Source organism: Acanthochromis polyacanthus, chromosome 10 (genome assembly GCF_021347895.1).
Source record: "Acanthochromis polyacanthus isolate Apoly-LR-REF ecotype Palm Island chromosome 10, KAUST_Apoly_ChrSc, whole genome shotgun sequence".
In the NCBI taxonomy this organism is placed as follows: Eukaryota; Metazoa; Chordata; class Actinopteri; family Pomacentridae; genus Acanthochromis; species Acanthochromis polyacanthus.
In genome coordinates, this window is record NC_067122.1 from 23,382,651 (window position 1) to 23,402,363 (window position 19,713).

At 43.4% G+C, this 19,713-nt stretch overlaps 2 protein-coding genes across 4 annotated transcripts; both read right to left on the minus strand.

Moving 5' to 3' along the window:
• Positions 1 to 3,713: 3,713 nt before the first annotated feature.
• Positions 3,714 to 7,577, minus strand: rhogd (ras homolog gene family, member Gd). The gene is made up of 2 exons (XM_022192149.2): positions 7,510 to 7,577; positions 3,714 to 6,754 (listed from the first exon to the last, which is right to left on the minus strand). The coding sequence occupies exon 2, from the start codon at positions 6,723 to 6,725 to the stop codon at positions 6,150 to 6,152; it is 576 nt and encodes a 191-aa protein (XP_022047841.1). The 5' UTR covers positions 6,726 to 6,754; positions 7,510 to 7,577; the 3' UTR covers positions 3,714 to 6,149.
• A 1,864-nt stretch (positions 7,578 to 9,441) lies between these two features.
• fhdc2 (FH2 domain containing 2) lies at positions 9,442 to 19,017 on the minus strand. Of its 3 annotated transcripts, XM_022192150.2 has the most exons (12): positions 18,795 to 19,017; positions 17,124 to 17,713; positions 16,967 to 17,028; positions 14,868 to 14,970; positions 14,533 to 14,618; positions 14,323 to 14,423; positions 13,936 to 14,006; positions 13,620 to 13,727; positions 13,136 to 13,206; positions 12,563 to 12,680; positions 12,216 to 12,380; positions 9,442 to 12,120 (listed from the first exon to the last, which is right to left on the minus strand). In XM_022192150.2, exons 2-12 carry the CDS (start codon positions 17,601 to 17,603, stop codon positions 10,195 to 10,197), a joined length of 3,291 nt encoding a protein of 1,096 aa, XP_022047842.2. In that variant the 5' UTR covers positions 17,604 to 17,713; positions 18,795 to 19,017; the 3' UTR covers positions 9,442 to 10,194. The 3 variants fall into 3 exon arrangements, with proteins under 3 accessions (XP_022047842.2, XP_051810853.1, XP_051810854.1); XM_051954894.1 differs by lacking the exons at positions 9,442 to 12,120; positions 12,216 to 12,380; positions 12,563 to 12,680 and having other exon boundaries at positions 12,693 to 13,206; XM_051954893.1 differs by lacking the exons at positions 13,936 to 14,006; positions 14,323 to 14,423; positions 14,533 to 14,618; ... (2 more) ...; positions 17,124 to 17,713; positions 18,795 to 19,017 and having other exon boundaries at positions 13,620 to 13,918.
• Between the last annotated feature and the right edge of the window lie 696 nt (positions 19,018 to 19,713).

The window sequence follows — 19,713 nt, forward strand, 5'->3', positions numbered from 1 at the left end:
ATCAAAACAGATTCATTTGAATGTGCCATACCCGGGGCCTTGTGTGTTAAACGTGGATGGCGTTATCTTCAACAGTGCAGTCGTACTTTAAAAAAAGGCAAAGCGATCAGCGCTCGTATGAGGCTGGTGTGTAGGAGAGGCTCCCAGAATGCACTAAGGCAGCAGACTTAATGACAGCGTTGTTGCTGTTAAAGCTGCTGTCCGGAGTTTCCGTTTGTTTTCAATTTATGTATCATTGTTTAACAAAGCTTAAATGTGTTAGTCTAGTTCGATACTATAATATAAAGTTAGAATAACGCGATATGAAAATTTATTCCTGAGCTCCGCCTTCCTCTCATAGACCCCCATGTTATTCCAAAAAGTGCCGGTTGCTGCCGACCAATCAAGTTCGAGCTTCAGCTTTGTCATGCTGTCAATCAACGGTTACGCGCACAGCAAGCAAGCCCATGTAGAGGTGGGCGAGCTACGCACTACGCAACCGCGCGCACATTTGTTTTGCTTGTGGAGGAGAGAGCATCAGGGCTCAGCAACTTCCAGAAAAGTTACCAATCCCACGGCTTGTCAGGCCAAGAGACTGCAGGACGTTTTTTGGCTCGGGGTGCTCGCGTCGCTCCCCGACCACGGCCCTCCATAGCCCGCCTGACGGCTTCGTTTAGATGCCCGACCTCTGGAGGAAGATGTTGGGGCGTCTGGGACATACTCTTCGTCAGAGGAGTCATGCAATTCTGAACTCTAGATAGAAATAAATAAACAATGTAACACATATACACGCGTAAATGCACTAAGTTTGATAAACAACGTCATCGAGAGGGATACACGAGTGTAATCACATATTGAAACTTTACTAGTTCATCCTAGCAGATTCATGTTATTTTGGTATTAGGACAAGTTAGACTCAATACAGCATTCTAACGTAATTCCTTTATTATTTACTAAATGTACTAAATGTAGAAGAGGGGAAAACAGCAAAACAGGCGAAATGCTGCAGCACTCCGGGCACTCCTCTCATGTACTGGGCGTGCACAAATAAAGGGGCGAAATCAGAGGGAGGGAGGGTGGGACCACCAGTGTTCTGGGAGACGCTGCGATTCAAACTCCGGACAGCAGCTTTAATATTCTTTACATCATGCCGCAAAATATACATACAGTTTGCAAACCCTCATTACTCTTACATAGCATATACAGACTAAAGATTAATTCACAGGACTTATTGCTAGCACTGAATGGTTGTAAGATTTAAAAAATAATAATAAAAGTTATTTGATGGATTGTGTTGACATGACAATGGTGGAAAATTGCGTCAACCTAATCCTGTGTATAGTTCAAACACAAATTTCTGCATTATTTAATCCAAAATTGAATTCAAGCTGGGGTAAAATTGGTTTGATACCTCAATTTTTACTCACTTTGAGTTCAGGATTCCAGGTCCATATGTGCGAGTATCTCAGAAAGTTACAACTGATGGTTACCTGAGACTGTAGAAGAAAAGCTAATTACGCTAAATCAGTGTCCTTTATTGGTTTAACATAATTTCAGCAGAAGTTGTCATAGCTCAAAAAGACTGATGAAAACTGTTGCATTAATTGTTTTTTGCTGAGCTCAAACTTAATTTTTTAAAGTGCAAATCCAACATGAAGAACATATCAGGAGCGTTCATCATAAGTTCTGCTGTAATGTTTAGGCTTGATCAGATTAAACCTGCACTACCAAAAAAAATCATCTGTTAGCTTAGCTATGCTAGCTAAGTACATTTTAAAAAGAAAATTAATCAGCCTCTTCAATGGCTGTGCGAAGTTGCTGGATATTGGTGGGAACTGGTACACACTGTTGTATACGCCGATCCAGAGCATCCCAAACATGCTCAATGGGTGACATGTCTGGTGAATATGCTGGCCATGCAAGAACTGGAACTCAGTTCCCGCCAATATCCAGCAACTGCGCTTCGCACAGTCATTGAAGAGGAGTGGACTCCCCCCACCACCATCACCCCCCCCCCCCCCCATCACCCCCCCCCCCCCACACACACACACACACACACACACACACACACACACACACTAAAACCAAACTGCACCTTTCAGAGTGGCCTTTTATTGTGGGCAGTCTAAGGCACACCTGTGCACTAATCATGGTGTCTAATCAGCATCTTGATATGGCACACCTGTGAGGTGGGATGGATTATCTCAGCAAAGGAGAAGTGCTCACTATCACAGATTTAGACAGATTTGTGAACAATATTTGAGAGAAATGGTGATATTGTGTATGTGGAAAAAGTTTTAGGTCTTTGAGTTCATCTCATAAAAAATGGGAGCAAAAACAAAAGTGTTGCGTTTATATTTTTGTTGAGTGTACACCAAAGCTTATTTGATTCCAACCAGGTTTGTGGTGTATATATTAAAAAATCATTTGGGGTACATGTGGACCCCAGCCGGATCCCAGTCAGACTGTGCATTGCATCTTTTATTTATGTATGTTTGTGTTATGTTGCTCTTGTGATGACTAGTTCAGCTGCATTCAGTTTCAGTTCAGGAGTTCTTACACTAATATTGAAAGCAATACACATCAGTAATCATTAATAGCAACTTCATTGTTTGTTTCATATTTCCATCTATAGACGACACATTTTAGGAAAATATATACTGAGAGGATATGGACAGGTACAGAAATGTGAGATCAGCTGGTATTTCACATATGAAAAGCAGCATCCATGTCTTATTTGACAACTATACGCATAAAATACAAAGAAATAAGTTTTAAGAACAGTTTTGAGATGGCTGAGTTGTACGGTGCACACATTAAACTCCTTCTGCAGTCCACTTACCCTTAAATGGAGCACCTTAACCGACCAACTCTCATTTATCCGCCTGCCTTCTTTAACCGTTTTGCAGCAGGAAACAGGCCCAAACTTTTCTCATCTTATTCAGTCATGACATTACTCAGTGCTACCTCTAAGCACTGTATTCCTCGATGCCTTCACAATTCATTCTTGGCAGAGTTCGCTGAAACAATGCGTCCTGCGCTAACACAACTTTAACAAGCTGTAAACATACATTGTGCATTATCTTCTTGCAAAGAATTTACAGACAGACCGCAGAGGAAATGGGCTCTGAATGTTGCTGCAGTGATGTTGTAACGAGGCTTTGGTGGAGTTCAACACATCTGTCATTTGTCAGAGCCACCACCCATAAAGGTCAAAGGAATTTTTCAGAGTAAGCAGCACGCCGACTTTTTAAGCTCCTGAAACTGATTGAACTTGTTGGTGTGTGAGAAGTTGAATGATGGCCGTGAAAACCAGATGGGTATAGACCATTAACTCCAAATGTACAGAAGGGGAAAAAAAAAAAAAAAACAGGCTGTGAAGAATGGCACTCATTGTGGTTATTGTAAAGCTGAGCTAGAGGGCTGTGTCCATCTAGTGTTCAGACAAGGAAATAGCATTAATGTGACACAAAATGCACTGTTACTGTATTTATGCTACAGGAAAACTGTGTGGTTTCCTGAGTAGAAAACATACGTGCAGCCGTGTGTAAATGTGTGACCCGGTTTTGTTTCGCACAAGAGTGTCACACTTTAATCTCAATGTGTCTCCTCATAGCAGTGCAGTAACGTGTCGACTGTGTTTAACGTTAGAATTCATTTGTCACATCACAAAACAGCAAGTAAAGAAAATAAAAGGGGGGAAAAAATCTGTAAGAATGGAAAAAAAAACTGTCTGGCTTTAACCACCATTTTATTTGGCATAATTTAAAATCATCTCACTGTTAGTTCATTTATACAAATATGCTTTTGTTATTTATAAAACAATTACAAACAGATTTCTACAAATCAAGTTCCCAGTGTAAAAGCGTAGTACCACGCACACGGTAGCATACAGCTCCAGGACACAGACACAGAGAGCCCACAGGTGTATGTTCCACTTTAACAGCATTAACTGAGTGAAATCGGGACATGGCAAAAAAAAAGAAAAGAAAAAAAAAACAAGAAAAACAAGCTCACCACAGATGACAGTTTTACATATTGTGCACTTACATTCAATCCTCCACACACAGACCTGGGAAACTTTCACACATCTTTTGGCAGATCTTAAACTGCATCACTGTTGCCACACTAAACCTCCTGCTTGTGTTGCGCTGCAGTTATTGTAGACTTTACACAGGCCACAATCTACGTTAACTTACCCCACTCAAAGGTATAAATGAAAAATAACTCTAGTCAAAAAAGGGTTGCTATTATTGCTGGCAGCTGTAGGCACAAACGGGCAGACTTGTATTGCAGAAAATATCCTAGAAAACGTATAAAAATCCTCAGATGTGACAAAGCACGTTCCACCAACGCAGCGCTTGCTAACCGTACGCAAGTCGAGCTTGTGCCTTGCCCTCACTGCAACATGCAATGCAGGGATGTAAACCACAATCTGTTAAGAGCTGTGAGCCATGAGCGCTCCATTTCACAAACGTACACAGACTTGCCGTGCAAGATGTCAGTTTAGCACCTGTGTCTCACAAAAAAAAGTTAAAAAAAAAAAAAAAAAAGGCTGCAAGAACAGAGTATTTACTGGCAGGAACTGAGGCATAAAGATGTAGAAAAAATACAAAAACGAAATTGAGTTGGTTGGACCTGTACTTAAAATGTTTCGTGGCACTTGCAGCACTTTAAGAACCTTTGGATTGGACAAAGGAGCACTACTCTGGTCTTTGGTTTAGATAAGGCACCTGACCAAATAAAAAGCTCCATTCATATTGTAGATAAACTGCTGTTATGTGGTTACCAAGGCAGCCATGACACTGCCTCCTCCAAGATGAAATATTCACCTGACCAAGACAATATAGAATAAAAAATATATAGCCTAGCGTAAGCCAGTTAAAACTTATTCTGGTATTACATGCTACACTGAATCAATTATGCAGTGGTCATAGTCTGCTGACCTCAAATGTAAGACGATAAAGTAATCGACAAGGGAAGCATTATGGAGTTCTGGTTTATCAAATCCGAGTATTAACTACAGCACACATACATCTTATTGATCAAATAAACATAGGCTATTACAAAAAATATATTCAACTTTGGCCATAACCGCATTTCTAAGTTAAAAACATTTGAGGACGAAAAAGTCATTTACAGAGTAAATTCACCATAATTAGACAAAATACAGTCTCCTTGACTTCACCCTGTCAAAAAGGAATTCTTAGGCATGTTTTTAATGGCACTCGGTGTGAGTCTCTAGAGTTAAGACGTCGACAGAGGAGAGCTCTACTACAATCTGACTTCCTGGCTATGTCAGCTCCTGTACCAGTGTGGGTTAACTTGGCAGAGGCCTTATGATAACCTGCTCCTCTATTACTGAAGAGGGCAAATGGTCGGCTGCATTTAATGGGTCAGGCTTATCTTCAAAGGCCTATTGGCTCTTCCATGCGGGGAAGTGAGAGAGCAGTGCAAGATGCTGGAAGGGCAGCCTGCCAGACAGCTCTAACATGCCAGACTGAGCACAAGGAGAATTGCAGCTAGGGAATTTAACCTTTAATCTGTGCATTTGGTTAAGGGGTACTGGCATTTGTCCAGGAGTCATCACACCTTGTCTGGACTCAAGCTGCTTGAAATTAAAACTTTTTCACCTTCTACTTGGCTTTTCATTACATCTAAATAGGCAAGTCAAAGCATCTTGATGGTAACGTTGCTTGAGACTCATGAGATGCAACCTAGGTGAGAATATGAGGTAGTCATTAGTTCTCCACCTGAACAAAGGCAGATCTCTTCTCTCCAGTCAAACAGGGTAGCTTGGTTGGTTGGTTTGGATGTTACTATGGCTTGTGACAACCATGATCAGGATTTTATAAGGCAAAGCAGAGAAGCTATAAATCTAGAACAGACATAAATTGAAAATGTGTAAATATCAAAAGTTAAAATGTAAGAAAAATAGAGGAGATACGGTCTGTTGCCCATTTGTCATTTAGGCATAGTCACTTTGGTGATGATGGCAACACGGTGAGATCCTCCGGGAGATGAATAAGGAAGAGAGGAGTAGCAGAGGAGCTGAAAACTACCAGAGGTGGCATGGAGGCAGCCAGGTGGCAACCTTTGTTCCTCGGCCTTCCGTTGCATCTGTGGACCTCCATCATCCTTCTCCACAGTCCAAATCTGGGAACTATTTATTACAACAGCACACACTTCTTGGGATTCTTTTTCGTGACTGGATACAACACTGCCCTCACAGCTTCGGCAAACACCTCCCTGACGCCATCCTGCAGAAGTGCAGAACACTCCATGTATTTAACAGCCCCAATCTGCTTGGCCAGGGCGTTGCCTTGCTGCTGGGTGGTAGGGGCCAGACCCTGCTCCTTTAGCTTCTTCACCGTTTCCGCATCGCCTCTCAGGTCTCTCTTGGTGCCCACCAGGAGGATGGGCACGTTGGGGCAGTGGTGAGACACCTCAGGGTGCCACTTGTGCCTGACATTGGCATGGGAGGAGGGACTGCCAATGGAAAAACATATGATGAAAACGTTGGTCTGGGGATAGGAGAGGGTACGCAGGCGGTCATACTCCTCCTGGCCCGCCGTGTCCCACAAGTTGAGGCTGACAGTGCGGCCATCCACACTCATCTGAGCGCTGTAGTTGTCAAACACTGTGGGAATGTACTCTTCGGGGAAGGCATTGGTTGTATAAGAGATGAGTAGGCAGGTTTTACCCACTGCCCCGTCACCCACCACCACACACTTTATGGTCTGCATCCTGCCAACGACCACTGGGGCTGCAGCACCTGACAACAGAGAATAAAGCACCTGAGTAACTACCAATTACAACACTTCATACTGTCTGTGCGGATTCTCAGTCATCCAGGTCATTGTAATCCTATGAACTTTGGTAACAAGCATCTGCACTTCTCTTTTTGGTTCTTGGAGAAGTTTCGCCTCTCATCCAAGAGGCTAAACCTTTCACCAAAACTCTTAGGAACACTTTATACTGTGTGCTATGTTTTATTGCCAGTGATAAAGAGATGGCCGTTTAACTGTAAAAGGGAATGATAAAATTGCTGGCCTGCAGTCGTGCGACAGCAGCTTTAACAGCTTTTCACACAGTTAGCAAACGAGCTAACCGTCGCCAACGTTAGCTTAACGGCGCAGCGTTAATTACCGTTACATAGGTACGCTACAAATCCAGCTGCCCACTGAATAACAACGTCTGGGAGGTTTTTATTGAACAACGGGCAATGAGTGACTTGAAATTTAGACGCATCACTTTTTTGAGGGTTATTATTTCGCGTTGATCACTTATAATACTAGGCGTTCCCCTGCTGACTAGCATCAAGCTAAGGAACTAGCGGAGTTGGTGGCTAAGAAGCTAGCTAGTTAGCAAACAAGCTGAAAATGTATTTCCAAAGCACTAATTGAAGAGGTATAAGTATGGCCTGATGATAGCCTGTCGGACACTAGGAATATTATATTCTGTTCTAATATATGCCTAAGATGTATAAATTAGCTGTAACAGCGAAATTTGAAGGATTTTGTGACTTACCGCCACTTGGCTTTCGATATCTTTTTGCCTGTATGTAGTCAATCACAGCCGCATCCGGGGAGCTGTCCATTACGTAAAAACCAACGCACAGAAGTCGTGCATGCTGGGAGTTGTAGTTTTCTTTTGTAAGAGTCCTTTCTTTGACACTAGATGGCGCTGTTAAATTATTTTATTTCTTGATGTTATTCAACTTTCAATGGACCTGTGCTAAAACACACACACACACACACACACACACACACACACACACACATATATATATATATATATATATATATATATATATCATTCATGGATGTTTTTTGAAATATTTCTTTTGAAATAGGAAGTTTGAAACTGAAGTTAATGCCAGTCTTATTATAACCGTTATTTATCAATGTGAAAAAGAATAGTCTACTGGTTTTAATAGTGTATTCGGCCTGCTGGTGATTGCAGTATTCAGAACTTTGATTTAAAGCTTTTAATACCCTACTTAAAAGTAAAAAAGTAAAAATACTTGAAGTAAGCAATTCATACTTCACTGGTTACTTATAATTATAGTTAATCAAGTACTGCAGTTAGAAATTTTATTGTGGCCTGCAGTTTTGAGCTGTTCATAGGCTACTTAACTTTAGTACTTTCCTTTTCTAAAGTGTACAGAAAAATATTAAAATATTACACTCTAGATGGTGTGTAATATTTTTTACTTTGTACAGCTAGTTGTTTACTTTTGGAACTTTACATTTTCACTGCCAATACCTTTACTTAAATAAGATTTTAAGTGCATGACTTGTAATTGACTATTTTCCATTGTGGTATTACAGATCATACTTAAATTAAATTCCTCCACAGAATTCAAACACAAAACGCCTTGTTTTTTAGATTATTTGGGATTTACTGATCGACTCATAGATGCAAACTGCATTTTTTTTTTAGTCGGTCAAAATGGAGGTAAGTTAACAGCTGTTGGTTGTATTATATTAGACTATACACTGTTTAATGTTTAACATATTCTGACCTTCTCTTTTTTACACCCATAAAAATGGCACAAAAGATTCAAACCTTTTGATATAATTGACTGACTTCCTACTGCTTCAAATCCAGTCTGCATCTTGGCACTGTTAACATTTAAAAACATGTTTACAGACTTCCTGCTGTATTTCCACTCTTTCTCTTGAGTTTAATGGCTACATTCACCATTAAAAGGCAGTGTGTTACAGTGTGTGCATACATTCCCCACATATAAACAGACCATTAACAATCCCGTCTCTTGTCTTTTGGACATCCTGCCTTTGGTCAGCAGTGCTCCTAAATCTCATACATCATTTATTCACCTTCAGACAAGTCATTATTCTCACTCGCCCAGTGCTTTCAGATCAATGCAGAACACATGGAGGTGGCTAAAAGAGCGGTCGCTTTAGACTACTCTGTCCTGCGCCCCTGGAGACCTGTTGATGATGTCACCTCTATACACTGAGGCAGGTTAAAAGGCCGGCGCTGACCAACAACCGGACACTCAAGAACACAAAGAGGCACCAGTTTATTGCCTTTCCCAAGAGGTTCTGGCGTCACTGCAGCCCATAAAGAGCGAGAGCCCAGTGGGACCCTACACCCACAGTCACCCTCCATCCCAACCCCTTTGCACCCTACTATTCTGCCAGGAGATTCCCCGGGACGTCTGCAGCATCTCCATGACAACAGCCACTGACAGGATTGGGGGTGACAATGTCAAGAGATGCAGCGAGAGGGAGTTCAGACGAAAGGGAGAGAAAAACGAGGGTGACGACAAGACAGCAAGAGCAGCTGTTGATGTCGAAAAGTGGAGACCTTGAAAGTGACAGCTCTTTAAGAAAGTGCTCGCTTGAATACAAATCTGAAGAACACTTTTGAATATACATCATACGGGAACTTTTTAACTTATCTGATCAACACATTTGTCAGAGAACAACAGTATTATCACATCGCTGTCTTTTATTAACAAATGCACACAGAACAGTGAATAACAACCAATGCTATTCAATAAACTTATAGAAACTTTTGAGACAGAATAAAAAAAATGACAAAAATTACAGTAACCATCACCTCACAGCCTCTTCTTCAGTTTATAAAGTGCATCAGAATGATGAGGCCTCTCAATGGGAGGATGAGCAGTTCGATATTGTACCAGGTTCAGTTCAGACTGCAACAAAGCCAAGTTTGAGAGCACAATGATCATTTAGCAGAAGGTCACAGCATTCACAACATTTGGACAAGTTCCTAAAATAAAGTTTAAAAGAAAATTACCTTTTTTTTGTCCATACTAAAGAGATTGGGACAGTTTGCCAAATTGCAGTTCTTTCAAAGCACACTTGTACAGACTAGGCACAGAGTAGTGTTCACTCGGTGGCATTTTACTAATGTGAATTAAGTGTTAAGCTGTTCTACATATGAATAGTTACTGTAAGATGTGTCCTCTCTCGCTGTCCTATTGCCTGCAAAGGACACAAATGGGTGTAAAAAGAGGTAGATTGTAAAAGATCCACTATCCTGCTATTGGGTGAAGCACAGGAGGCAACGGTAACCCTGATGCTCCCAGTGCAGCTTCCTTTTACATACACAGACCCTAAGAACTCAGACAAACAGAAATTTAATTTAAAGTTGAATTTCAGTGAACTACAGTTAAGGGAGAAGCTGAAGAAGATCCACAATGGCAGAGAAGTTCGAGCATCACCTCCATAGTGGCTGAGAAGTCGCATCTCGAGGCATTTTTGGACCAGGTATGCGTGAAGCTGTTGGGATTTTAGAGCCAACTGGAGAGGTGCTGGTGCTTGTCGTCTTGGCAGTTTTACTTCGGGCAGCGGATATAACAGCCGTGCGTATGGTCTTGGCTGTGGCAGAGGATGGGCTGTGAGCAGCACGAGGCTGAGAGAGAACCTGAGTCTCAGAGTTCGGGGCGAGTCGTTTGGACACACGGACAGGACTTCCTCGGATAAAAACTGACTGGGGGCTACTTGAAACCTTCTCTGGTACTGATCTGTCTGAAGTCCGACGGGTTAGAATGGACTTCCCGGGAGTCTGTGGCTCACTTAAAGTTCTCTCCCGTACGCTGTTACTTCGTTTCACATCTGTCTGAGTAGCAGCGGGTCGAGTGATGGGAGACGATCGCATTGATATGCTATGAGGAGCAGACAACCGGCTAGGGGTGGCTGAGCTTGTCAGAGGTGGGGCTCCATTTGAAGGTTCAGTTTTAGAGCGCACCCTGGGGATGCCTGTGCTGTTGGAAGGACCTGCACGTGACACAAGTCCCCTCTTGGCCCCGATTCCACTGCGCACAGGGATCCTCATGGTTCTCGTCTCCTCCTTTGATGTTGGAGACCCAGGAGTCGTCCCCTCTCGAAGGTCGACCTCCCTCTCTTTCCTCCACTTGGAGCAGAGGCTTGGTGCAGGTCGTGGGAGTGGGGAGGTTGGGGGCGACAAGGCATCGTAGGATCGGAGGCCTTTCACCAGAGTGTGACACTCCAGTGTTTCACCGACACGGGAGTACGACCTCGCCGTCTCCCTTTCAGCACCGGGCAAGTCGGACGCCTCCTCTGGCTGCGACTGGCTGAACTCTGGTAGACTGGAGGGCATCCAGTTCTCCTCCACAGGTGTGGACACCACTTCTGTATCTGATTGTTTTGTTAAACCTGCAGCATGCAAAGGCGTCTCAGCACTTGTTTTAATGAAAGGTGCTTCTCTTGTCTGTGGCTGAGTGTTCACAGATGACTGAGAATTAGTCTCAGATCTCTGGTACCTCAACAGCCCAGCCCCGCTGTCACTACGAGAAAGTGTTGCATTTGTAAGAAGAGAGTGTCGTTCGGCCTCATTGACGGAAGAGTCATTAGATTTACTCTGAAGAGGACAATTACTGTCCGCCACTGGCAGGCCAAACCTTTGTCTACGAGTAGAGGCCTGGCTTTTAACACACTGCGCTGGTGGATCAGTATTTATAGCAGAGTTTGTACAGGAACTGTTCATCAAAGCCATGTGTTTGTGTGAAAAATCTGCTTCCTTTTGAAGTCCTGCTGCCTTTGGATGGTGTTGCAACATGTAAGAAATGCTCTCAGGCCCATGTTGCTTCACCGTGAAGCTGCTTCCATGCTGAGAAGCACTAAATGTTGCAATGTGTGAGTCCTGAACTGCTTCCACACTCAGGTTTGTTGATGCGTCGCGCCGAGGCCTGCTTCCTCTGCCCAGAGCAGGTTCTTGCTCAACTGGAGAACATGTGCCATCGGTCTCTGGGGAGCTACAGAGTACAGCGGTGGTCTCATGGTCAGAGGAGCTGTTTGAGTGATAACTGGCTGATGTCGGGCTGCTGCCAAGCTCAGGGAAGCTTTTGAGCATGGATGAGCTGTGGAGATGGGCATCATTGTGGAGCTGTTGGGAATATCTCCGGGTATCAAAGCTTCTGAGGCTACGACGGCTCCATGTGTAGCTCAAATTCTTCTCCAGAAGTTTCTCTAGCTCATCTTGGTTCTCCTGACTTTGAGGCTCCCTGGCGAGGCTCAAGCTCACGTCCAGCCCCGTACAAACAGCAAGAGAGCGACGCTTTTCTCCCATTTCACGCTGACGTTCCAGGCGTTTCTGCTCCTTCAGTTCCCGTTCTGCATTTTCCTATTTTAAAAAAATGGAGTCAGAAATAATTGTTATTTGTCAGTGATCCTTCGTAAGAGTTCAATAAAAAATAAACAATAAAAGCAGTGTCTAACCTGGACAGCTTTTTGGAAACGGTGGCAAAACAAATGTAAGACTCTGCAAGCTTCTTCTAATTTGAAAGTGCTGTCATCTTCACAGAAGAACTCCACCAGAGCCTGACTGGACATCTTCATACCTTCCACCTCATCCTCTGCCTCCTTCAGACGTTCCTCAGCCACCTGCACAGAGACGGAAAGACATATTTTACCATGTCATCTTTGAAAACATTTCTTCTACATCCTGTTGTGTTTGACATACTTATTACCCTTGATTAAAGCAGCTAAGTCTTAAATTAGAGATAATTTGCTGCATCAAATCATAATCAAAAGACTGAGTGCATGCAAAGCAATATGCTGCATACCTCCAGAAAAGGTTGTGTATGCTGCTCAATCTCTGCCTCAGTCTGTATATTTGCCTTGAGAGCTACCAGTCTGCTTTTTAACTTGGATAAGTCATCCAACACAGACTCCTCACACAACCTGCAGAGGAGGAGAGGACAAATACAACACAATTATGATAAGAATTGTACAGAAACAACTGTGTGCTATGTCTGAAGAAAGATAGGAGAAACAAAAATGGATATTTGGTCTGACACGTCCAAGAATTATGTTGTAAAATGGAAGATTGTAGTGATGAGTGCAGAATGAAGATTCTCATAAAGGAAGAAAGTCCTCAGCACCTGGCCTTAGTAGAGAATCAAAAATGAATAGTGCACAAGTCAGACACAGTTAAAATATTGGCTTGGAGTATCAATATTGTCTTAACCCACTTTCACTCAGGCTGCCAGCTATTGCAGAAGAAAACAGATTCACTTCACGTTTGTTTTAGCAGACTACTGGGGGTGTATTGTTGTTATTAGGCAGGGTTTGTATATTCCCCTCGGATTCAATCAGTGCAGGATCTAATGGGATCCAAGTTTTGGGAAGAGACTGACCTGGAGGCGGAGCCAACATGGCCTAGTTGGCCTGGAAATGACAGTAGACTCTGGTCTTTTTTCACAGCTTCCTGCGGAGACAAAGACAAATGATTATCCAGCTATTGTTTTAAAATGAGAGATGCATCATTTGCTGATCAATGCTGATAAAAAAAATCATGCACTCTGCAGAACAGTCTGCTCCAGAAGCAATCCTCAGCTACTGTTCTTGACGGTCTGAAACTCCTTTTCTTGCAAAAACAGTATTTATATGGATTTACTCATGTTTTCAGTCAGCAGCATAAAAACCTTCTGATTTTAGAGGTCGAGCTTTTCGGAAACATTATCATATATATAACCTCTTTCTAAAAAAAATGTTTTAATTTTATAAAACCTCTCTTAACCTATGTTTCAAAATATTATTCATCATTCCTAAAAAGTATTTCTTTAAGCATTTTTTTTTTAATGAGATATTCTTTATTTACATCTAAATTTCAGATCTTACCATAGCAACAAAATGCAGCAAATTCATGCCTGGCTTGTTGGCTTTGGTGTCAGCCAGTTTGAGAAGAGATGAAATTCGAAAACCAGCAGCATTCCCTGCATATCCACCCTGAGAAGCCACGTACAAGGTCAGAATAACACACACACACACAACATGTGACGGCTTTAAACAAACAATGATTCAAAACCCAGGTGCACAGTCAGAGTGAACACACACCCAGACCACTACCGACTGCTTTATTGTGCAGAGATAAAAAGAACTGATTCCTCTTTTTAATCAGGATAAAGAAAAAAAATTAAATAAAAGGAGCACTCACAGCATTCATATAGTTCCCTGCTTTCAGCACCAAACGGAGGATGGAGTGTAATTCTGGACAGCTCAGCAGTTCTAGCAGAATAAATGACAGAGATTCAATATTGTGCCTCAAGGTTGAAATAATGGGTATGAATGTGTCCATGAAGGCAATGGAATGAGTCAGCAGCTTTGTTCTAAAGAAACTGCCACTCAGACTGACTTCTGAGCTGAAGCTTCACACAAAAAAAAGCATCACTGAGAGCAGGTTCCTCCTAAATCTGTAAGTCAGTCTGAATGCTAAACACTTTATCTCATTTACATTCTGGCCCTTAACATCACCAAACTAGGCTAAATACGAGCATTTCAAAAGACAAAAACAGCAGTACACAACTCCCTGCTGTTACTTTACCTCTGGCCGCCTCCCTCAGACATCTGGCTGCCACACACAGAGAGGTCATAGCAGGGTCAAACTCTTGCTGCAGGATCATGGCATCCAGACGCAGCCGAAAACTGGCAAGAGACAGATGATGGAGTCAGTTAAACAAACACAGCGTCATAAAGTGAAGCACGCAGCATAAGAGTTCAGATGTCATTTTCTTGGGGCTAGGGAGTGACGCACCTGGGGATTTCCACCAACAGCAGCATGAAAAGATCGGGCTCTCCGAGACAGCTCCGCTCCCCGCTGAACCTCCTCAGGCGAGACTCCTGAGAGACAAGAGAGGCCGAGTAAGATCTGGAAAGCAGCTTCAGGAATACTAAAACCGACATGTCATTAAGAGTCAATTCCAATATCTTTCAGCGTGGCTCTGCTCTGGAAACAGACCACATCATACGACATGGTGTAATGGCAAACTTTTGATCATCCTAACCAGAGCCAGATGAAGAAGGGGGTAGGGAGAGGAAGGAGTTTGTCACAGCTGCTGTAGTGTTTGCACGCCAGAAAAGCCACTTTACCTCCTCACTGTCAGGCAGCAATTTGCAAAGCTCTGTGAGCTTCTCTGCTCCGTAACGGCCTCCAGCACCCTGCCTGATGTCCTCAACTATCTCCTTTGCAGGCCTGCAGAAACAAACACACATTTTAGTATGACATCATTTAACCAGCAGTTGTCTTTTCAGTTTGAGAAAGACAATGACCCCCACCCCCCCACCCCAAGAAACCATGTTATGAGAGCTACTGGCTCTCTTTGCAATGTAACAGTAAGGCTTATCCTATTCTTATCAGTCGGACTGACGCCATACAGGCGACACAAAGTGGTATACCCAGTGGGCAAATAAAAGGCAACCATGCACAGAGGACATCTAAAGGGCCTTAAGATGTCAAGGTGAAAGAGCAGAAACTGGACCAACTGGCTGTTTGACCTCTGACTTACTTTCTCCAAGTGACACATCTGTCCTCCGTTGCAGCAGTTTGCCATTATCCTCTGCCCTCCTCATCTTACAGCCCATCTCACGTACTCACAACAGCATGCAACCTCTATTCTTAAACAAATCCTCCTCATTCATAGCTCAGCATGCGCATCCATGTCTTATTATCTGATACCAATGGTTAAAGGTCGGCCTTTGAAGACATCTAAAGCAACCAAATACATCACTTTCTAAGGAGCGCCCTTCAAAAACGGAAACACCCTTTGCCAAAATGTACTGAAAACAAAACACCAAGAGACATAGCCTAAAAACTAACACTGACTGATGTGATATTGAACTGATTTCTCAGACAATGACAACACAAAACTGGATTTTTGTTTAAACTACACCCATATTTGAGCTCTGTCTCTGCAGAACAGTAGGCAAATAAGCTCCTAACGAGGCAAATGTTTGTATAAAGAAAAGGATCCTTTCACACACAGGCTTTCCCTACAAGTCTTGACAGATCTAGTTTAGAAAAGAAACACTTAAGTTGAGACACTCATGGAGGCATGACAATATCGCAACTCAGCCCTTTTCCCCCCTCTTTAATCTGCATGAATGGAGCACTACCAGAAAATGCAGTCAAGATTTTCAACAGTAAATCAGAATGTTTCAGATGTTAAACAGTGTGTAAATGCGCTTAGAACCAACCTATTCATTATAAGGAGTGCAGCTTTGTTTGAGCCAGGCAAACATGCTAAAGAGACTTTTGGGGATGGACGAATATGACAACCCACCGGTGGGGTCTCTCTCTGCAGGGGGGCAGCTTTAAGATTAGACACTCTTTAAGGGGCATCAGCAGGTGTCAACTCCGACTCCTCCGGCTATACCCAGCTGCTTACTCACCACCCTCCATTAGACCCAGCCCAGCTGCTCTAGACGCACCCTCCCTTGCAGTATATTGCCTCTCCTCCCTTCACAGTTCTGACAGACACTCATCCACCTTTGACATATGGCCACACTCCCCAGTTCACTGTTCCCCTGGGCACAGTTGTACACATTAAAGTTTCCTGCTCCTAAAACTACTTTCAGTTTTGACTGACGGTGACCCCGTCCAAACGCAAAGAGGCTAATGCTGTTAAAGTGCTCCACACTGTTAGGAATATGGCAGCAACTAACAAGTTTCTTTAGGAGGTCTGCCAGTTACTTTCTAAATGAATTGTTGACACTGTGAAATGCCAACAAAACACGAAAAACAGCCCTTACATGTTCTCAGATCCCAATGTAATGTCAAGAATAGGGCTGCCACCAATGACTAATCTGTCAATTGTTTTCTCAGTTAATGTATTATTGTTGGGCCTAAATTAAATGGAAGAAAATGGGCTTCAGATATGTCCAGAGCATGAAGATTTTCGGTTTACAGCTAAACAGGAATACAGAATCTAGAAAATATCCAAATTTTAGAGGCTGAAAGCAGAAGGCAGATTTTTTTTTTGATCAAACGTTGCTCTCTAGTCTTGAAATGTGTTGTTCTGATCCAACAAACAGCCCAAAACGCAACGATATTCCATTAAACAGGATATAAAACTGAGAAAATATCTTCACCTCTGAAGACTAATAATGTAAAACAATTCACCAGCAACCACAAAAGCTACCAATTCGTTTTGCATCATAATAATTAAACCCTAAGAATTTAAGAAGCTTACATTTTGAACTGCCGCAGAAATATTCCAATATTCATGCTGCGTTTGGAGTCCAATAGAGAGATCTGCAAAAGAGAGAAAGAACAAATGTAAGAGCAGGAAAGGAGAAAGAAAAGTAACTTTTTCCTGGTGATACATCTGAACTTCCTAATGATCTGACCTCTTCCGAGTTGTCCTGAGGGGATTTACAGCGTAGCAGTGCAGATCTCCGCCTCAGTGTACTGGTTCTGTCCCGAGGCTTACTGTCCTTCTGACCGAACAGCTCGTCCAGAGAGTGGAGGTCGATTGGGAACTCGTCCTCGCCCGGCGCCGCCCCACTCCACACGCTCTTCCTCCCCTCCACCTTCTCCTTGGGGATACGCTCCCAGTTCAGCTTCCTCAGCCGGCTCCGACGGGCGCTATCTGCCCGGCTGAAAGGCGAAGAAGAAGAAGAAGAGGAGGAGGAGGAGGAAGATGGTGGTGCAGGTGGAGGTGGTGGAGGAGGAGGTGGAGGAGGAGGAGGTGGGGGCGGTGGAGGGGCAACCAGCACCGCTCGTGGCTCCATGGCTGTCACTTCCACAAGGGCAGTGGTGGGACAGAGGGGCTGTGTTCCATGAAAGGAGCGCGATTCCTTGATGGCCACAGTCAGGTTGATGTGCATAGAGGCAGCCTGGTGGTCAGATGGAAGGCCGACGGCGGGCAAACGGGCTCTGCGACGTCTGTTCCAGCTTGTAGCGTGCTCTGGTTCAAAGGTTGATTGATAATTCCAGTCTAGAAAGCAAAAACAATAAAGAGCTCAGATCATATCGGGATGGAAATCAGTGTCATCCAAGAGTTCTGCAGCTTTAAGTGACCTCTCAGTAGTTTGTCTGACACCTGGCCTCACTTCTCCTTTCATTAGCAGGACTCCAGAGCAATGACTGATCTAACAAATAGCCGGAGCTCGGAATCTCACCCGTGGTTCAAATTTCAGTGCAAGTTCAAGGCATTTTTTGGGAAAGTATTATGAGCTCTCTCCTCTCAGTGGGCTGTTTGAACAGCTTGTCCCATCCTGTTCGGATTCACCTCACTGCATGTTCACGCACCTCCACCCATCCTTCTAATTAGAAAACATGGAGACACCAGGGGCAAGGCGCAGTTAACCGCAATGCTCAGAAATATAAAAGATCTTCAGCTTCAGACTTTCAATATTCCTTCCTCGCTATGGGAGGTTAACAGCTGAAAGCGGGGTTGGACAACACTTGCACCAGCAGGTTTTACGCAGGATTAAATAATGCATTGGGTAATGACTCAGAGGTTTCTGGAGTCTGGTTTAAGGCAAAAACTCTTTAATCACAACACGGGTATGTGTTTGCTCAGGACACATCCTCTCGCCCTCGCGTTCTCTGCATGAATCAGAACTTTTGGGAAGCTTCTTTTTCTTTCTCTCTCTCCTTTTTTTGTTTGTGCAGGATGCGCTTGGTTGCAAAGCTGTTCCGTGGAAAGCCGCATGAGCGCGCTGCATAAACCAGTGATCTCAGCCTCCATCATTTAATCAGATCTGTATCTTCACAAGCGAGAAATATCATCTGACAAATCTGGTTGCTCAAGAGTTCTTGGAAAGGATGAAAAGTTACGGGAAGGGTGCGTTATAGGGAAAAAACCGCCTGAATAACAAGAGCATCTTCACTTTCAATATATGTATTGATATATTTAAATGTTTTTAAGTGGACGTTTTGTTTAGTTTGAACAGTTTAGTAGTGGAGTTTAGTTTGACTGAACATGAAAAGAAAAACACGTTTAGCGCAAGGTATGTTCAACAAAACATTTTCAAAGTAAATCTCGTGTCTCTAAATCAGGTTATTTGACTTACCTGCCGCTGACGGCGACAGTTTTCCAGTGAGTTCAGGGTAAAAACGCGAACAACAGGCGCCAGTTTAATCTTACAAAAAAGAAAGAAATTACGTCCCAGTTTTTTTTTTCCGTTTCCTATTTCTTCTTTATCCCGGTGAGTTGGGCAGCTCCACTCGCTCCAATCTCTCGTCTTCCTCAACTTGAGGACTTCCAAACTTCTACACAGATCCACGCGAACGCGCAGGCGCGCACCCCCACACTGATATGCCTTTATTGTATCCTCCCAGTTTTCCCATGAGCGGATTTGAGTGGTTTCAGGTGGGAGCACACTGGATCTTTGCTCAACTTTAATCCACTTTAACGATGTTGTTATGGAGCTAAATTTAGGGAATGTTTACTATGTTTGAAAAGACAATAAAAAAATGTTTAGATCCTCAATAATCAACAGCTTTAACATATGGCCAGTTGTTTTAGTGGCTTTGATACCTCATACCTGTGTTTGCAGAGTCTAGATAAGACTGTACATGAAAGCTAGTCTTCTGTCAGACAACTTGATAAGTCTCATTTTCAGACTAATCATCAGAGTGGGCAGGACTGATCTGTGATAGGTGCAGAAGGCCTTGATCATGCTTAGCAGAGAAACTGAGAGAGAGAGCAGATGGCTATCAGACATGGGAAATGATGTCTGCATCTCCTCCCTGAACCAGGAACGGAGCACAGGTGAAAGCCAAGAGGCTAGAAGTACCTGTAAAGTGCTGAAATGGCCCAGGTGCTGGGATGTACACCCATAACACCCAGCTTTCATCTGAGGTGCTGGAGCTCTCCTGGCCCATGTCACCTGGAGCTCCCGGGTCCGGCTCAGGTAGCCTCCTCTCGTAGGCCACGCTGACAGGCATTCGTCATCGCTTGTGGGGTTGCAGTAATTAGGAGGTTATGAC